The 20,384-nt window shown below is 35.8% G+C and overlaps 1 protein-coding gene across 2 annotated transcripts; it reads left to right on the top strand.

The window, feature by feature from the left end:
* The first annotated feature begins 8,833 nt into the window (after nt 1–8,833).
* Nucleotides 8,834–20,022, top strand: LOC132033854 (carboxypeptidase SOL1). Of its 2 annotated transcripts, XM_059423976.1 has the most exons (15): nt 8,836–9,086; nt 9,613–9,703; nt 10,071–10,166; nt 11,280–11,310; nt 11,429–11,485; nt 12,881–12,976; nt 13,878–14,000; nt 15,008–15,112; nt 15,805–15,851; nt 16,347–16,472; nt 16,597–16,699; nt 17,243–17,305; nt 18,647–18,730; nt 19,330–19,393; nt 19,650–20,022. In XM_059423976.1, exons 1-15 carry the CDS (start codon nt 8,987–8,989, stop codon nt 19,925–19,927), a joined length of 1,464 nt encoding a protein of 487 aa, XP_059279959.1. In that variant the 5' UTR covers nt 8,836–8,986; the 3' UTR covers nt 19,928–20,022. The 2 variants fall into 2 exon arrangements, with proteins under 2 accessions (XP_059279960.1, XP_059279959.1); XM_059423977.1 differs by lacking the exon at nt 17,243–17,305 and having other exon boundaries at nt 8,834–9,086.
* The last annotated feature ends 362 nt before the right edge of the window (nt 20,023–20,384 follow it).

Here is a 20,384-nt window from a genome sequence, read left to right as displayed (position 1 = left end):
AGTCAAAAGGTTAGTACAAGAGCTCAAATTGTGATAGCATGACAACACAAAGAAATAGATGTTTTCAGAGGCAACCTATTTGGGTAAGTGTTTAGATGCTCGCAAAAAGTTTTATTAAGGCAAAGAAGCATGCTACATCTTTAAAGTAACGAGAGTTTGTTTTCACACTGGGGACTGCGAAGAAAAGTATTGTTTCTTATTAAAGTTTTTATAAAATATTTCGTAACAAACAGGAGACAGTATCTGAGGAATTTTTTGTGATTCCTGGAGAAACCCAGACAACATTCTTTATGTTTTTAATTTCAACATCGTTCGCGGTCTTAGTTTTTTACATTAGAATGTTAGAGTTATTTCTGGAATAATGCATAAAAGATTATAAATAGAATATGCAAAAAGTCATATAGAAATTTAAACTAAGAGTGATCTTGCTGAGTATGGAAAAATTTCAAGGCAAATACAAAGGAAGGTTAACTTCCAATAGAATTCCTATTCAAAAGTGCCTGGTACAAGAGAAAAGTTCCTCATACACAGTCAAGGTAAAATCAAAACCTACGGGTTACTTGTAATCTGAATTCGGCATGGATTTGGTAAAAGAAAAACCTATGGGTTACTTCTACTCTGAATTAGACATGGATTTGATAAAATAAAGCTTACGGGTTATTCTCCGAATCTAACATGATTGTGTTGAGGCTTCAGATTAGTTTCCTCTTCAAACCTCTCTGGAACCTTCTGCGAGGACAAGCAAGAACAATTTAACGAGGTCATCAGTAGACATATCATGAAGAACATCAAGAAACTGAACTTCTTGAATGTTCTCTTCTTTGGTTGTTGTCCAGTGACCACACCTAAGTTTTCCGTTGAGAAGCCTGAAGGGCAAAGAAGATCACAGTTAAAGGTATGGTGTTTCAAGAAAGCGATGAGGATGTATGTCTTAAAGGACGGATAACAAGAAAAAGCGTTATGTTATAAAAGTATACAACGACAGGTTGTTGAAAACAATTCTATCATATTGCAATTCAAAACCAGTTAAAAATCTCTGTGCAATTACTATTCAAGATGTGGCAAGGAAATAGTAAAAACCAGTAAGTATTTGAAGCAAGTGAATAGGAAATTAAAAACAAGCAAAAGAAAGTAAAGAGCAAATACGGAATCTAATTGTCCGAAGTTGTTTCAACGGCAGGCAGTGATCCAGAATCTTCACTCTCTGGCTCATTCATCTCAGGATCCTGGATATCCTCGAGAGCCATCTCCGTAGCTTCCAAATCAATTTCTGCTTTAAGGAGCGACGTGGAAAGATCAAAATTAGGAGCACTCACCTCTTCAAGTGTATTTCTCCTAGTCTCCAGAATAACCAACTCACGTCGGATCAGTAATTTCTGACATCGGACCCTAAAACGGTCACCGAAAACCTCCAAGCTGAGAATCTGACCCCAGATATTATTCAAATCATTCTCAAGCCGAGAAGCTTTGTTTAGAATTCCTACATAAGAGGAAGTCAGAATTTGAAGAGAATTTTTTCGATCTCGTAGCGAGTTGGCCCCATCCTCCAAACGCATTCTCAATGAAGCTTTGAGAGAATTTGAGTCCTGCACCTCAGCCTGAAACCTCTCCACTTCTGCTTAAAGGCGATCATTATCCTCTTGAAGTTTGACTTCCCGGCAGTAAGGAGCAAGGGAACGTGCAAGCTCAGAAGTGGAAGTGGCAGTAACGTGACCCTGAAAACACGATTGTTATTAAGGTTATCCAGAGAAACAGGGGACTGGTGGAAAATTCATAAGAGATGATGAAGTAAGCACCTGGAGGAACAGATTGGCAAGGTGAGTAAGGGAGGTTCCAGATTGGCGATCGGAGGCTTAGGACGCAGAGACGAACCCGAGGTTTTGACTTCAACCAGAGGAATATAGCTTATTTGCGATAGCTTGCAGACTAGAAGAGTTGGAATTTTTTTGCCCTGGTTGGAGGGAGGAATCTTAGTTTCGCCCGACGCTTTGCTAGAATCATCAGGCAATGGATTCGGGACACCGTAAGCCCAAGCCTGCTCGTCGTCATCATCAATTAAAACTACTCCGGGAGTAGCCTTCTATTGAACTTTACACCAAGTCTCCATGAGCACGTTACGGCTGCGCACCCTGGAGCAAATTCCTACCGAAGAGATGGATGCATCTTTTGTTTTGCGCTTTCGGCTGGAAGAAACAGCCTTGACGATGTTGGAAAGAACGGATTTCTGAGTATGGACCATCTGGGGGGTAATCCTCCATACCAGAAGGCCTATATAGAGACAACAAAAAGCATTATCAAAATTAAAAATGACGTAATAAGAAATCTTTAAGATCGTGAGGAGAAAGCCTTACCATGGTTCTTCCCTCTTCACTATATGGATGGCATGCCCCTCTAGGATCGAGTGAGGTCAGGAGAAGCACTCAGTAGTGCTACTACCCACTCAAAGATCCCGACCAAGAGCTCAGGTTTGACGGGGACTGCTGAAGGAATAAAATATAACCTACGAGAGAAACGTAAGGAAAAAAACAAATAAGGCTTGTTGAAAAACTTACGGGTTGGATTCCATGCCTTCGGAAACGGTTCAGGTTCGAACCAGTGGAGATGACTGGTCCTGATCTTAATAAAAGGTGCATCCAGCCACTATTATAATCATCCTCAGGATTAACAAGGCAACATTTTCCTTAGGGATAAAAATGAACTAACCCTCCTTAGAAAACCCTAGGGGCGTAAAGATGCATTAAGTGGTCAAGAGTGAACGGAACATTGGCCTGATCGGCTAGAAGTTGGATGTAGTAAACAAGATGCCAGATTTTAAGAGCGACTTGGCCGATACACACTCGATATCGACGGCAGAAATCTTTGATTATTTGAGGAAGAGGAAGCCTTAAACCTATCGCGAAGGGATAGGTGAAAGTCATGGAAAAAACCCTCCGACTGGTGGTTCATCCTGGCATTAGGATCGACAACATCAATGTCAACCTGAGAAGTGAAGTTACAGTCAGTATGAACTTTGGGGATAGTCTCGGCGGTGATAAATGACTCAACCCCTTCAACAAATTGGTGGTGGCTAATAATGCCAAAATCATCGTAGTATCTGAAACCCATGGGTAGGATGTCTGCAGCATGGGATTGTAAATTTTTTGACTGGTGGGAGAAATTGGAGCCTTTCCAGAACGACGCCTAGGAGATGGAGTATCGTTATGAGAAGCGTGGTTAGGCGATGAAGAAGGAGTTGACATTGTTAGGATTTTGCGGAGAAGAAAGAGTTGCAAAAGCAAAAGTTTTGTTTGTCTAAAAGGAAAGGAAAATAGTTTGGGATTGATTTCTTGCCTTATTTATAATTCGAATGGGGGAGATGAAGCATTTGGTATTTGAAAGGTCACAATTTCCAAAAAGGTTGTAGCTTTATGTCAATCGTTTAGATTGAAGAGTCACCGCATTTCCAGTAGTCGCATTGATTACGAATTTGACGGTTGCTTTTTTGAATGAATCAATGGGGCGATTTGTTTTCCCGCCATTAAATAGTAGCAAGACTGGAATGATTTCAAATTCACTCCCCGGTATTCATTCATCTTACCGGAGAGTGGGGGGGACTACCTGTATACATGGAAAAATACAGGTTGACACGTGTCGAAACAATATTGGGACACGTGGCGAAGGAAGATGAAACGTTTTCAGTTACAGTATTTAATACGAGTAAGAAGCCCCGGTTGTATCCGGAGTCGAATTACAAGGGAAAGCCACAGCGGGTAATTAATAACGGAATAACGTTACAAGATCGGACCGGATCTGAAGCAAACATTACGATTTAGGATTAAAGGCAATATTCATTGCTCATTATTATTCATTATAATGATTTAATTACTAGTTAGAAGGTCCATGTATTCGTACTATAAAAGGAGCTTAAAAACCCAAAAGAAGGAACATCGAATAACACTGATTGCACACTATTCTTACAAGCTTTACTATTCACATTTATTCTTTTAAATTGCTATTTTGCTCCGAATTTGTATACTTGTTCTTAGAAAGTTTAAGGGCTTTACAGTTCCACCGGTGCAAACCTATCAAAGGATATGCTTTCCGGATCATTCAACCAAGGCTCAATTGCCTTATATTTAATTTCTTTTAGTCAATTAATTCATCTATTATCATTTAATTAGCTTATTTTCACTGCTTATAACAAAATCAAATCATGTATCCTTTAAACCACTAAATAAATTTAATTGTTCTCTTTTTAGGGTAAACAAATTCATAGCAAGGATATGGCCGATTTTCTTTAATTGTTCAATATCCCAATCTTTGCATGGGATTTAATTAATTTTTAAATTAGCATCAATGCTGGTTAACGCCCCAAATCACATCGAGAACTATAGTAACTTTATGGAGTAAATGGGTCCATTAAGTTTTAATTAGAATCTTATAACGTATTATAATAATATATGCCGAAAATTAGGAAACTATAAATTCCAATTACTAGCAGTAAATTGTTGAAGTTGCAACTTGCAACAAAGTGTTTGCATTTGAAAAGCAAAAATTTCATCGGCCCCCAAATTTTGGTCGCCCCATTTAAGTAATATCCTGCTGAAGTTTTATTTTGCACCGGTACCCGCTTTTGGGTTTAAAATGGTGTAAAAAAGCACCTTTGTCCACTTTGCTTTTTGAAGCTGATACCATTGTTTTAAACGAGTAAATTTATCTCGGCAAGTACTAAATTCATCTCATTGCTAACAAGTAGTGAATCTTCTGCAATAAATTCGATATGATTTGTATAATTTTATAAATCTCACACATAACACGAGCTTAGTAGACACCAATTTTCAATAGATTGCTCTTCGATCATCCATTTGTTTCCACATATAAACTAAGCAGTCTTTAAGTAGTATTTCTCAATCAGTACTATAATTCTGATTTGTGAGTGCTAAATCTCTGAGCCAAGAAAAAAGGAATGCTAAATTTACATCCAAAAAATTGATGCTCTTCAAACTGAAAAGGTAAAAGCTACGCAAAAACTTTGGACAGAAGGAGTCTAGCACAGCAAAATCAAATTTTAAGTTCTTTGACTATACTTACTTCACCTTTGTATTTATCTTCAACCCCAGCATCGGACTTGCTGAAACTACTGAGATCTGTCTCAAAGTAATTGACCAATATACTAAATACTTCACAAAAACGGAAAAGAGTACCATAGACAAGAGTCAGCGTGTAATAAATATGGTTCAAAAATCCCACATCGTTTACGGAGCAGCTTTTGTTTTGCTTTTTGATAGCTTTGTTTGTTCCCTAACCGCATCAAGATTGCAAGACGACGTGAATGGGTTAAGGTCCACTCATTGAGTGGGTCAAAGCCCAGGAAAGTCCCCGGGCCATTGCCACAGAGATGTGGGTTCGGTAACGAATTAGCTTCACTGGGCTTAAGGAATTTCTGCCCCGTTAAACGGGCTGGGCTGAGACGAGGTGGAGCCTTAATGGATTCCTGCCCCAGTGAGCGATATTTGGCCAATTGTGACAGTGATTCACGCGGCCCAGTCTCAACTGGGTTAAACTGAACGGGGCTTATGATCTTGCAGTCTTCAACCTTTTTTAGTAACCCCATCATATCATTTAATACCTAACGCTTAGCAATTCTTCTTCTTCTTCTTATTATTATTATTATATTATTATTATTATGCTTTAAGAGGAGGTTTTTAGCTTGTTTTAATTTTTAAAGCGTTGGAACAGAGAGATTGGTCATGATAATTTTTCACCTAAACCCTTGTTTTAATCCACTTTTAATACATTCAAATAATAAAATATTCTTTGCAAAAATTATAACCAAACAACTCATATCAAATTCCAAATAAAGTTAAAAAAAAAATTGGTTTTCATGGCCAAACACCTGCTAAGTAGCTATGCATGGATTAAAATACTAAATTAATAGAAATCTTTATTTTATTTAAAAAGTAAACAAATATTTTAAATTATACATTATATACTAGTAATATGTAATATATCAAACTAACTATTCAATTCTCCCTCGGGTCTAAAATAATTGAGATTTTAGCCTCTAAAAATTGGTCCAAAATAATTGAGGTTTCACAAAATCAAGAGAGTATTTAGTTTCTCTTTCCTAATTTGCCCTTGATACATTCTCATATCCCTATAATAATTATGTCTACCTAAAAAGAAAAGAAAATCATTTCAAAACATCTCTTACTTTGTAGGAGTTGATGAATATCTAAATTCATATAGCCAAGCTTAAAACCTCAATTATTTTGGACTGGAGGGAGTAAGAAATAATCTAATATAATATCTATATTACTAATTCATACATTACTAATCTTTATTATATTATTAATTTCTGCATAACTTTATATCTACCTAGTGTAATGACAATAAAAATAGGATAAAGATAAAATCAAACAAGAGGTTAATGATAATAACCTAATCTAGCTGACGACAAAGATAAGATCTTTTTTCTAAGAAGATAATAACCCAATCTGATAAGATAAATACTAAAATCTTCTACTAAATCCTTTAGGATCTATATCAAAATGTAGGTATGGTAGAAAATTATATTTTACTCAATTTTCCTCAACAATTATCAATACTAGAGACACTCCAACATTTTTGCGTATAAACAATTACCATATTCTTAACAAAAAGTATGCCGCTGGCTAACCTAATATCAAGTCCCAATACTTTCTCCTTTTGATTACTTAACAAAATTAAAAATAATGTCATCCGTGCTTTCCTAAAGTGATAAAGTTAACATGTCTAATTCTACCTATCTCAGGTTCCAATGCGTACTTGCATTCACTTTTTCCTTTTCGTTGGTAGATTTGACTTACGCTTTGGCTAACCTTAACGTGTAATATGCCTCAATAACTTTAGCGATGCTAGTCGCCCTATAAAAATAAATGTGGTCACACTTCTAAAGGCTGATATTTATTTATTTATTTATTTTTAAAAAGAAGCCTCTGCTTACATTGAATGTCTTGAACTGTATATCTGAAATTGTTATATTTAAAGAGTTTGACATTTGAATAGTTCACTTCGGTTTATCTCCATTATGAATATATGGAGTCACATGGCTATGACGTATACGCGTATTCTACACTCATACACCACACGATGTCAGGTCCGAAAGGCAAAAGCTAGCCACGAGCAGTACGATTTATGTGCGAATTAAAATCCCACTTCTTCTCTATTTTGGTGAGCCCGTTTTGAGATTGTAGGTCACATGTTGTAATTATAGTACGGGTTAATCCGGTAATTCTATTTATTCATTTGTTGTGTTACATAGCTCCATAAATAGACATGTGCTTAGAAATTTTAGAAATGACTTCAAAGACTATCACTGCCGCATTGAATAAGGGTGAGAAACTGACTGGTGACATCGTAAAACTCAATACATCCTTGAGGAGCAGGATGTTTTGGAGACTCAACAGTGTAATGGTTGAGCCGTCTAGTGGAAATACAAGCAACATTAATTTTGTAATTAATATTATTCACATTGGTCCAATCATTTAATATTAATGCTAATTAATTGAATTGTGGTACACGAGCACGAAGTGAGTATCACTGCAATTAATTAGTTTGCTCGGTGCAAGTTGGCAAGCATCGATTGCGCTGCCACATCTCATCCCATTTTGAGACGCAACAATATTTTATTTTTACTTTATAACTACTTGATGGTGTTGAATATATTTGAATGATTAAGATCTATAAAAAAATGTTGCCCATCCAATTTATTTATGCGGAAATGACATATCACTGCTACTTCATCCGTTTTCACCGCTACTTGACGCCTACTATTATCATCAAGTACAACCACCAATACCCATCACCCTTTCCCACAACTACCACCACCACCAACCATCACTACAACTAGTCATCATTACCACAATAGTCATAATCACTACCAATTACAACCACCACTATATATCGCCAACTACATTCTATTGTCAGTCATGATCATCATCATTACCAGAATGACCATCAATAGCTCCTAATCACCATCATCGGTAGCTGCTATATATCACCAATTAACACTATCAGTCACCACTACCACCATTAATTATTACTATCATGCACCACAATTATCAATTGCTACCATCAACCACCACTAGTGTTGACCCACTGCTGTTAGCCACTATGCCACTAGCTACGATATACTCACAACCACTTCCATTATCCAACATCACTATAAACCATCATCCGCAATCGGCGCCCTCAACCACCACCGTTCGGCTATGAGCACTACCAACCACCATGTAGTTTTCCATTTTTTTGTTAATATAATATAAGCTTAATTAGTGTTTTATATGAATGTTATATATACTAATTTTAAAATCAAGACACGTTTTACATATACAAGTACTGAGATATAGTTTGACTAAGCGGAGGTTAAGAAAAAAAAAAGACTTTTGAAACTTGTAAACTAAAACAAATCATAGATATTTATGTGACTGTAAATCATTTGATTAAAGGTAAAGGAGAAATTTTAAGTTAAAGTATTTTTAAATATAGAAATCTATCATTCTTTTTGGGACAAACTAAAAAGAAAAGTGTATCGCTTAAATTGGAACAGAGTGAGTAGTATTCATAGCTTAACATTTAGATTTGCTTTCAAATTCAAACATATTAACCTTAATATATATGTTAATATTCGAATATACGTTCAGATAAGGACGTCTTCATTTTGATAAACCCAAAAGAGACCTTATTCTCTTGTTTAAAATATATATTAAAAAAAAAAAAAAAGGGAAGAAGAAGAAGAGAGTCTTTGATCATCACGTGCTATACACATGCACTTTCCCCTTCCCTTTCGGCAACCGCAACAAAGCATTGAGCGGTCCCAAGAAGCAATTAAAAGAAGCAACAAAAGTAAAATTCATCAGGAGTATACAAAACAAAACAAAACAAAACAAATACTATGTTGATTTGTCTTTTGTTTCTTAAAGAATCATACAACTAACTTTAACTCTCATCAGATTCAACTCAGAATATGAATCTCTTCTTCTTCTTTCTCTTTTCTCTTCTTTTTTCTTCTCTGTTTAATCTCTCTTTTGCAAGAGGTGGCTTTCGCAGCTCCATAAATGTTTCAGGTTTCTTTCTATTTTTACTTCATCATCTATTTTTAGAAAAAAATTGAATCTTTAGCTCTTTAAATGTTTTTTTCTTGTCAACTTTAAGGTTAGAACTGATGGGTATTGATTAGTATTATAGTAGGTGTAATTGTTTCATTAATTAAAAAAGATTGTAACTTGTAATGATTTGTCTTTTCTGACATGGCATTGAATGCTGAATCTATGTCTTATGTGATTTTGTTTTTAAGTGATGTGATAAGGGTATTATTATTTACGTTAAAGATCGAGTCTTTAGCTCTTTAAATGTGTTTTTATTTGTTAATTTGAAGCTTACAAATGATGGTATTGATTATTATTTCAAATTAAGAAGTATGGTAGGTGTAATTGCTTCATTAATTAATAATTGTTTTCTAATGTGGCTTTGAATGCTGAATCTATGTCTATGTGATTTTGTTTTGAAGTGATGTGAACAGGGGATAATTATTTATGTTAAAGATTGAATCTTTGTTTAATTAAATGCTGTTTTTTTTCTTACCAATTATAGGTGTTGTGAATGGTAGCTTTGCAGCTTCAGCTAGACATTTGTTTGCAGATATCAATGTTCCTTTCTCTGAAGAACAGCACTTGAAAAGACTGTACGTCTAAACTTGCTTTTTTATCAGGAATATTTTTTAAGTTTATTCTTGTACTCCCTCCGTCCCGAAATACTTGTCATGTTCCGCACCTCGAGAGTCAAAGTGTATGAACTTTGACCAGTGTTTTAAGATGTATTTTTCACCATACTGATATGAGAAGAAATGCAATTTGTAGTACTTTTCGTATATTTTTCAAAATTTTAAAACATTATGTTAATCTAATCTAACTTAGCTCCGAAGATTAGTCAAATTGACTTTCGGGAAACAAAATGTGACAAGTATTTTGGATGGAGGGAGTATGTTTTGGTCAATGTCGTGAGACACCAAGGAATATCTGAACATTCTTTTCCAATTTTTGTACTTGCAGTGAAGAATTGGCAAAAGATTATATGTCAAATTCTGAGCTTGAGAATGCCATCATGTCATTGAATCGTAGGTGCAGTAAGATATCCAGAGTGTACAGGTAACTTCGGGTCACCAAGAATGTATAGCTTCTATTTATTTTATGTTCCTTTTTAAAACATTTGGAGCTTCTTATCCTGCCTTTGACTGTGTGTTATTTTAACAATCTTCTCTGAAATGTGGCATTATTCCAATGTAAATGTAATGCTCATATTGTTGGATGAACAAGCTAATGCCTTCATTATTCTGAATGATCTGTAGCACTCTAGAAGGTGAAGTTGGTTTTGCGTTGATAGGTAGACGATTTTTGAGTTTTTCCTTTAGGCTATGTTATTGGATATGCATTTACCATACCATGTCAAACAGATGTGACATAGGTACGGCCGTATGAGGTATTTCATGTGGATTCTTTGAAGTACTCTAAGAAATAGGAAAAGATCAAGCATCCAAGGGCGTGACCTAGTGGTCAATGAAGTAGGAGAAGAACCATGAGGTCTCAGGTTTAAATCCCAGCGGTGACAAAAAACACTAGGTGATTTCTTCCAATTTGCATAAGCCTTGGTGCGCGAACTTACGCCGGTGTGCTGCTGGAGGTAGCAGGTGCCCGGTGGAATAGTCGAGGTGCGTGCAAACTGGCCCCAGACCACTGTCATCAAAAAAAGAAAAAGAGTTAGCAAAAAGTTCACCTATGAGAGTAAAGTACTACTTTTTCATGTCTAACTTGCATGTGCTCCACAAACAAGAGAAAAGAATACAAAACTACTCATGGCTCTTGCTCTATCTTTTGGCTCGTAACTATGTAAAATGGCTATGGGATTAATTCACAAAAAAGAAGATATGGGATTAATGATAATAGTGACAGGGGTCATCATTGAGTTACAGATTTACATGATTCTAAGAATGTGCTAGACTGTGATATACTCGTGTAGGACTCCTGGTGTGCTGCATGTTTGATGTGTATTCTGGTTTAACATAGTTGTACTATGCACTAGACGAAAACTGCTACTTTGTGGACACATTGATGGATAATCTTTTCCGTCATAGGTGGACTAGAACTATCTATAGATTACTAATTGTTAGCTACTTATCCGGAGCCTCTGTTCTAGACAATGCTGCTTTAACACCTAACTCATGTTTCTTCTCTCTTTGAGGGGCTTTTGGAATGTATTACCAGCATTGGAAAGAGTGTCCTGGGAGTTCCATTGGTAATGTTTTTTCCTTCTGGTTCTTAAATTTATATTTGCAATCCTCCTTTTTCCTTTTTCTTGCTCCAAAGTGGAGAAATACTTTTAATATTAATGACTGAGTTGGCATTACCAACAGTGGGTGATGGAAATTTCTGACAAACCAGGCAAGGAAGAGGCTGAGCCTTCTTTTAAGGTATTGATATCTATAATAATTATGATTCCTGAATGTTATAAGTGGCATAATGAAACAAAATATTCTGAAGTAACATATTGTTTATGCTGGTATGGAGTTAGAAGAAATCCATTTCCAGTTTTTTCTAGCTTTGCTTATTGAGAAGGGTTAAACTGGTGAATACTTTTGAATCCATTTCTAACTTATTGTGATGATAATTGTCAACACATTGGTAGGGGAAAATGGGTTGTAGTTTCCTTTTAAATTCCAGGGCTATCCTCATCTCAGGAGCTTGCTTTAGGTGGACTGAAATGGGTTGCCATCTCTGTATATATTTTTGGATAATCTTCACCTCATGAGCTAGCTTTTGGTGGTGAGTTAGGCCCCAGGTCCATTTTCTTACCAATAATGAAGTTGCAGCTGATGAATTTAGTTTGCAGTCTTTGCTCCTCATCCTGCTTCTTGAGCTTTAAGTACCTACTGCTATACAAATAAAATCCTCTGCAGACTGAAGTACAAAAGCCTTGTAGTTTCTTTTACAAAGCTTAAGGTGGCAAGCTGTCAGGATTCATGTAGATTCCTGACATCTTCCTGTTTCTCTGAAATATTAGAGCTGAACAGTACATATCTAGAAAAGTTATTACTAACAGTATTCCTTTTTGACCTTTTTATTTAGTTATGAAGAAATTGAAAGGGCACTTGCCTTAGCTTGTGGATTTGACATTTTTCTCTATGTTAGAAACAAGTATATGACTTATCCAGAAAAAAAAAAAAAAAAAAAGAGAGAAAAAAAAAAAGAAGAAGATAAATATAAGGGAGAAGGATACGGCTTTTGATGTGCTGGACTTTGGTATCCTTGCATTTCGTTGTTGGCATTTATATTTTTTCTGCTAGTTAAAGTCCTAAGGATTATTGATGAACTGCTAAACTCAGAGGTGGAATACCCTCCTCCCCTACTGCACCAAATAAATAAAGAAACTGCAGCAAAAGAAGGTGTAGAGTAGGGGTTACTGAAGCCTGGTGTTTTTCCAATAGCAAACTGGGAGAGATGGAGTTATAAACGTGTAGCAAACTAGTCTTGCCTTCAGTTAGTAATAAACCCAATCTTGGGTGGAAATGGGAAGAGAAAGATGGTTTCTGGAAATTCATTTACTATTTTGTCTGGCTGACTGAATGAACTAGGAAAGAAAGCACTCAATCTGTAGCATTTGGGGATCAGCTTACATTACTGTAGAAATAGTGCATTGATTTAAGATGTTGGAACTTAGTTTATGCATTAGCTATTGCCGTCCCTGTGCTGCAAATATTATTCTGTTTATTCTATGTAGTGGAATCAAATATTTGCAGTATCTGTTTCGAAGTTTTAGGCGCAATTTTATGTGGTGATTAAATTACTCAACAGGTTTCGTATTGCAGTACATTGGCAATGTGCATGGGGATGAACCTGTAGGCCGTGAGCTTCTAATTCTTCTGGCCAATTGGCTTTGCGATAATTATATGAAGGATCCCTTGGTAATTGACTTTTCTTGTTAAGTATATTCCTCTTTTGAAGTTCATGCACCTTTTTAGTTGGATTATGGTTTATGTTTCTCCTCTTTGTTGTTGATATGTACTAGAATCATTTTAAAAATTTGGTGGTATATCACTGGAAACTGCAGAAAACTTATGTTTCTAATCTGGAAATTTCTTTAGTGAAAAGATGTCCAAGTAAGAAAGCATCCAAACAGTTTTTAGATGACTTTGGGGAAAGAGTCAATCGTTACAAAATATTTTAAATGTACGAGGTTGAAATGAACAAGGAGAAAGGAAGTTTTAAGATGTTCATAGAGTCGATAGTTACAAAATATTTTAAATGTACGAGGTTGAAATGAACAAGGAGAAAGGAAGTTTTAAGATGTTCATTGTGTCCTTTGGCTAATGTTGAAGCATTGATTGTAGATTAAATAATTCACTCGCCATTAGTCTAAATTACTCTATCTACATGGCATGAACTTGAAATTCCATTTAAAGAATGAAAGTCTTCTGGGGATCACTTAATGGACTTTATTTTTCTACAAACTTCAAGAATTTTTTGGTCTCTACCATGGATAAGTTGTTTTGTTCTTCTCCAAATAACTACTGATTCACGTGGTGCTTATCATTTTGGGGCTTGGTGCTATGCTTCCTTAATAATGTTGTTTTATTGTCTCAGATTCATATCTTGCTATTTCATATTGTCTTAAACAACACTGTGTTTAAATGGAATAGTAGTTCTTTTGAACTAACTTGGTTTCCTTAATAAACCTTTTCCTTGTCCTAGGATGATGCAGAGAAGTTATTTTTATATTTTTCTTTTCAGATTCTTTTTTCTTTTTTGATGAGGTATTTTTCTTTTCAGAGTCTTAAAACTCAACTTTCTATTGTGGTTGTACAGGCTACCCTGATTGTAGACAATGTTCATCTTCACATACTTCCTTCAATGAATCCAGATGGGTTTTCATTGAGGAGGCGTGGAAATGCAAACAATGTTGATTTGAACCGAGACTTTCCTGACCAGGTATCTCCTTACATCCTGTACTGGTGTATATTGTGTAATTTTTAAGATACATTGTGAGGAGACTACACTTGGACCTTATCAATTAATCAATGACAAATCAACCCCAGATTAGTTGGTGTCAGCTTTATGAATCGTCAATCCCACATTTGTACTGTATGGAGAACAAAAATGTCATCCGAACATCCGTGAAGAGTTTAGGCTTCAAGTGTAAAAAGCCAACATAAACACGGAACTAGTTACAAAGCAATTGTACTCATCCCTGACCTTTTTCCCCCTTTTGTTGATACAATGAGGAGTTAAGAAGCTCATGGTGAAAAGGAACAGTACAAGTTTTAGTAAAAAGAGTTTTCCAAACTATTAGGAGTTAACTAATTAACTTCCATAATTAATAGTGAACTAGAATATCTTTAAAAAGGAACTTTTTTTTTAAACTGGGGTTAAGGGAAGGGGAAATGGGGGAGGGGGTTACAAGGTGGGGAATCGAACCCTCACAACAAGGTGAAAGTTCAGGTAGCAGGGAATCTTAGTAGCTAAGTCCCCAGAGAAAGGGATTTGGAGTCACTGCAGTGTGATCAGTTCTCTGGTGTAGTGAAAAATTGTCACATATGAGCTTGATGATGTATGACTTATCATATGTAATTCCACAAGTGACATTCCACATTGATAGTGTCCCCCCATCCTCCAACATACCTCATCTTCCCCCACCCCTGTAGCCCCCATCCCCACCACCCCACACCCCATCCCCCACCCCCACCTCCCATAGTATTTGTCTAAGATTGTATACAGATACTTTTAGGATAATATTTTTTGCTTACGTATCGAACTTAAGAAAATAAGTAAGGAACCTACTTATTTTCCAAGACAACATTTTTTTTCATACCGAACACACCCTTAGTTTTGTCATGAATTCACTTCTTATTGAAAGGCTGCTCTGTCTTTTCAAGTTCTTATCCTCTTTCCTATATACACTTATTATAACATGGATTAACTGACATGAAATGACATAGTTCTTTCCCATGAATGATGATCCTGGTGCACATCAACCTGAAACAAAAGCCATTATGCGTTGGTTGGAGGAGATGCAGTTCACAGCATCTGCTAGTCTGCACGGGGTAAACATTCATTTACTCTTTCATCTAACTTATGATTCGCATTTGAATGTCCTTTATTTATGTTATAGTTAAGTAGGAATGTTAGTTGTTTAGCTTCCGCACTTGTTGCGAAGTAAATTATTTTGCAATTCGTAATTTTCATGTGTCACTTCAGCTATGTCTCAGTAGTGTGGTGACGTCTGTTTAACTTATGCTCATTCCTTTTGGCTACTGAAATGACCTTTGAGTATGAAGATTTCACTTTCATAAAAAGCACAAGTAGTCACAATTATCCTTGTTCCACCTGGCCAGCTTCAAATGGCAGATCTAACAGATTAGGACAAATGATTAAGCTGCTGTTGATAAGTTACTTATCTTGTATAGTTATTTTTGGATCAAAGGAATTTTAGAAACAGACTAATGATAAAGGTGCCAAGAGGAATTCTCAAATCAGAAGAAAATCTGCGATAATACTTTATAAAGGGGGGGAAAAAAAAAGAAAGAAGAAGAATAAAATCTGTGATGATAAATCATCCTACTAAAAGGGAACTGCTTGTCCAGTTCTTTGCGATATTTAGTTTGCATATACTGTTGTCTGTTTAGCGATAGTAGAGTTTGTTCTTTTTTTTTTTTTTTTTCTCATTGCTTCATTAATGTGAAAATGTTGGACAGTTTGACCTCGGGAGTTAATTATATTTCTTCTATTTTAACAGGGAGCACTTGTAGCAAATTATCCATGGGATGGAACTGAGAACAAAAAGTGAGTATCTGATGATAGTTTGTTATCCTTTCAATTTAAGTAGGCGTTTGGCCATAGATACCAAAAATAAATTCACTTTTTTTTTGGAATTTTTGAAGTTGGAGTTGGAGTTGGAGTTGTGTTTGGCCATAGTTTTTGAAATTATAGTTTTTGGTGAAATGTAGTTGTAAAAAAGTGAAAAAAGTTTGAAAAACTAAGTTTTTTGAGTTTTTGGTATTTCGGAATACAACTTCAAGTTGTATTCGGAATGTTTATGGCCAAACGCCCAAGAGTGAAAAAAGTGAAAAAAATTTCCGGAAAAAAGTGAATAATTTTTATGGCCAAACGGCACCTAAGTATTTAGATGGGAGGCTCTATCTGTTTAGAGGACCATTTGGTTATGTTTGGTTTGCTTCCATACTTTTGATCTCCTGAATTTCTAGTTGTCTTCAGATATTTTCATGCCAACACTAATTTTTACTGATAATGTTCATAACAAATACGTGTCATTTTCAGAAAATATTATTATGGCTGTCCAGATGATGAAACATTCAGACACATGGCTAGCATCTACAGTCATTCCCACCATAACATGTCTCTAAGCGAGGAGTTTCCAGGAGGAATTACAAATGGTGCATATTGGTAAGGAAGAATGGAGATAATCCGAATAAATTATCATGTTCAAGTTCAGGTTTTGAGGCTTTATGTTTTTCTGCTGCTTCTGCTGTTGCTTACAAAGCTTACTTTCCTTTGTTTTTTCCTGCAGGTATCCAATCTATGGAGGCATGCAAGACTGGAATTACTTACATGCCAGTTGTTTTGAACTGACTCTAGAGATCAGTGATGACAAATGGCCTAATGCAAGTGAGGTTAGATCTCAGTTTGCATCAATACAAATTAAAGTTGATGACAATGCATGTCTCTTAAAGGGTCTTCTGAATCCAATTGCATGATTCATATTTGGAATCTATCCTCTTAATTTAAGTATCTCTGAGAAGACAATAGCCTTGCAATCATTGATTGGATAATTTGTTGGAGAAGTCCTGTGTTAACTTCTATTTTGCTTGAGCATATGTAGGTGGCGAATATGGCAAACTCTAGATAATCAAATCACTTTTTTCCATTGATAAAACAAAATGAAAAGTGCTTTAGTATTGCAGCCTGTTAAGGCGGGGTAAATTGAGTCCTACCTCTGAGTTGCTATTGTATGTAATGGACGTCTTCTGATGAGAGGTCTCTCTTTAGTCCGATCATAAAGAGAAAGACACTTTGGTGAATAAAAATATAATGTTTCTGAGTGGAAGCCTATTTGGGTGGATGCATCTTTCTGAGTACTCTTCCTACTCGACTTTCTGTTTATTGCTTTCACAATGCTACGCCTGTTTATAAACAAAATATTCGTTTATTTGCAGCTTCCTACTCTTTTTGAGTACAACAAAATGAGTATGCTAAATCTTGTTGCAAGCCTTATGAAGGTAACTTCATTGCATCCATCATTTTGCAGTTCTTGACTTTAGGAGAATTTTTTTTAAAAAAAAAAAAAAAAAATCACTCTCTGCGATTTACTTTTGTTTACTTGGCTATCAATTACAATCTCAGTTATCTAACGGAAGACGAATAATCTGATCTCCGTTACCTAATCCTACTGCTAATTGTGAAATATTTTACTTGGTGATTTTCCCTTGCAATTTATAGAAGGTCTGGGCTATAGTGACTCTTATTTGTGGAGGGTTCATAATTCTGTTTAAGTGTATGCTGGCTGTCACTTCCTTAACTCTCTGCTAATCTTAAGAAAAGGATAGCTTGATATCTGACCAAAATGGTGCAGAAAAGATATTTAACTTTGAAGGTTTGTTATATTTGCTTTTAACTCCCTTCCGGAATTAAATGTCCTCTTTTAGTTAAGCAATTTTTTTTTTTCTTGCAAGAAAATTTAAGCAAAGTTATTACAGCAAGAGTTGAAGTGTTTTAATGTGCTCTAACAGTGATTGTCCGAAGTGGAGCCTAAATTGTTATTTTGGAGAATTTAACTTTTAAAATTAAATGTCCTCTTTTATTTAAGCAAAGTTTTTTTTTTTTTTTCTTGCAAGAAAATTTAAGCGAAGTTATTACGGCAAGAGTTGATGTGTTTTAAGGTGCTCTAACAGAGGTTGTCCCAAGTGGAGTCTAAATTGTTATTTTGGAGAATTTAACTTTTAAAATATTTAAGGTGGGCCAACTTAACAACCCTCGCACGCCTGGGCCTGCCATCTGTAGTGTGGACACAAAAAATTGGAGCGTTTGCCCTTCAAATGGGCTGGGCTTTAATTTTTGCCCTTCAGATGGAACTTATGCCTTCCGGGGCATAAGTTGTTTAAGGAATCCGGTAGAACTTGTGCCGGATCCCTTAAAGAACTTATGTCTCAGAAGGCATAAGTTCCATTTGAGGGGCAAAAATTAAAGACCAGTACAAAATAGGGCCAAAAGTGCAAATGACCCATGTGGACAACATAATGTTGGGGCCCATCATCGGGTAACCAAAATTGGGATGGGCTTGACTTTGGTACCATGTAAAGAAATGGGCCTTGGGCCTAACACAAATCCAAAAGTTAGCTCATGAGGTTAGGATTGCTCAAGACCATATAAGGAGATCAATCCCACATCCCAAACCGATGTTGGACAACTTTACACAAACGAAAACCCAAAAAATTATGATATAAATCACAATTGTATTAAGAATCTGTGCTGGCAGGTCAATTTGGCATTCTTTCTTTCTGATTGATTTCGTTGGCAAACTTATGCTTCACATTACTCTTACCTGATTTAATCTAATGTAGACAGGAATACACGGAAGGATTTTCTCATCTGATGAGGGGAGGCCTTTACCTGCCTCAATAGCAATAAAAGGAATAAATTCCACGGTGCGTTCTTCAATTTTCAAATCCTTTTGGTCACTGTGTGTAAGTTGTGTAGATATATACTGAATTTGATGTGATATCACCATGTGGTACTGATAGAATTGTGTGTTGATATCAATATCAGGAACTTCGTCTTAGAGCAATTCTAAAACTCATCTCATAATTACTTCAGCTCTAATCCTTTAAACTATATGGAAAAAATAAAATTCAGGTCTGCTCATCTTATTTTATACTGTGGAACCTGATTCTCTGGGTGCCTCTAGTTTTTGTTTTGTTTTGTTTGGTTCTTCTTTTCTTTTTTCTTTTGACATTTCTTCTTTTTGGTGGTTTCTTTTCTCTCCTTTTCTCCTTTGTTATTGGGGTTGGGGAATAAGAGGAAGTTAAAGGCAACAGCCTGGGAAAATAGAGACTGGTTTTTGGAGTTTGGCAGATTTTTTCCTTTAGCTAACTTTTTACATACTGGTTATTCATTCATTTATTTATTCCATGTTATTTATGACATCATCTTTAGTCTAATTTGAACTCTGACATTACAATGGGGCTTGCGATGGACATTCATATTTCTTGGACAATTATCTTACTGTTCTTGTCATTGTCTTCAGATACATGCAAGGGAAACATTAGCTGATTACCACCGCTTGCTGGTGCCTGGGGGGAAATATGAAGGTAACCACAGATTAAAGCAATAAAAACTCCTTCTCAAGGAAAAAATAATACCCTTCTCTCTCATTAACAGGATGAGAAATTTAAACAAATTGTAACTGGTCTTTTTGTCAATTAACTTACTATTAACAACCAAGTAAGTACACGGAAATAAGTTAAAAGTTGGGGGTTGCTTGTGTTTAATCATGTAATGTATTTGCAAGACGTATCGTTCTTGAGTTGATAAATCCTTATCGGTGCTTTCAAACTCGACTTGCAGTGGTAGCAACAATGCCAGGATACAAATCAAGGAGTACAAAAATTATGTTGGGGGAAGAAGCAATGACAGTGGATTTTGTTATGGATCCAGTAATCACTCCCACAAATAGTTTTTTGCAAAGGGGATGGAGTTGCAGTTTGCCAGGTCCTCATTTAGAAGTTTTTTTCATTTTGGTTTTGGTATTAGTTTCAATATTCCTCTGCTTTTTATTGAAGAGGAGAGTAGTATTAAACTATCTAAAACAGAGACAAACAAATAGGTCTGTTGTTGGGGTATGAAGTTAGCACACACGTTATCGGGATATAATATTTGTAAGACTGAAAAATATATACTTGTCATACTAATAGTGAAAAAAATCATCATATTTCCTTCAGTTTGTTCCTTCCTTGAAAAGATTCCACAACAATGACGGATCTTTTTTTTTTTTTTTTGTTGCCTGGTTTAGTTGGGAATATTTAAGTCGTAGTTAGACTAGTTATTAAGGTAATTAAATCTAGCTTTGGGTTACACATTAGGGTCGGACCCCACGTTACGGTATCGAGTTCATTGGAATCCAGCGACACGCAGCATAAATTTGTGTATAAATATTTAATAAAATTATGACAAAGTAGATATGGATTTAAATCTTAAATCCGCTTATGTGGTGTACGCGTTAGACAATTGTTCCCACAGGAGGAGACCTTCACTGAAAGGGAGCTGGTCATGACCTTAACAGTCAAGTTTCTTAAATCTTTT

The sequence above is a fragment of the Lycium ferocissimum genome, chromosome 10 (genome assembly GCF_029784015.1).
Source record: "Lycium ferocissimum isolate CSIRO_LF1 chromosome 10, AGI_CSIRO_Lferr_CH_V1, whole genome shotgun sequence".
Taxonomy (NCBI): domain Eukaryota; kingdom Viridiplantae; phylum Streptophyta; class Magnoliopsida; order Solanales; family Solanaceae; genus Lycium; species Lycium ferocissimum.
This window is presented reverse-complemented; position numbering and strand designations above follow the sequence as displayed.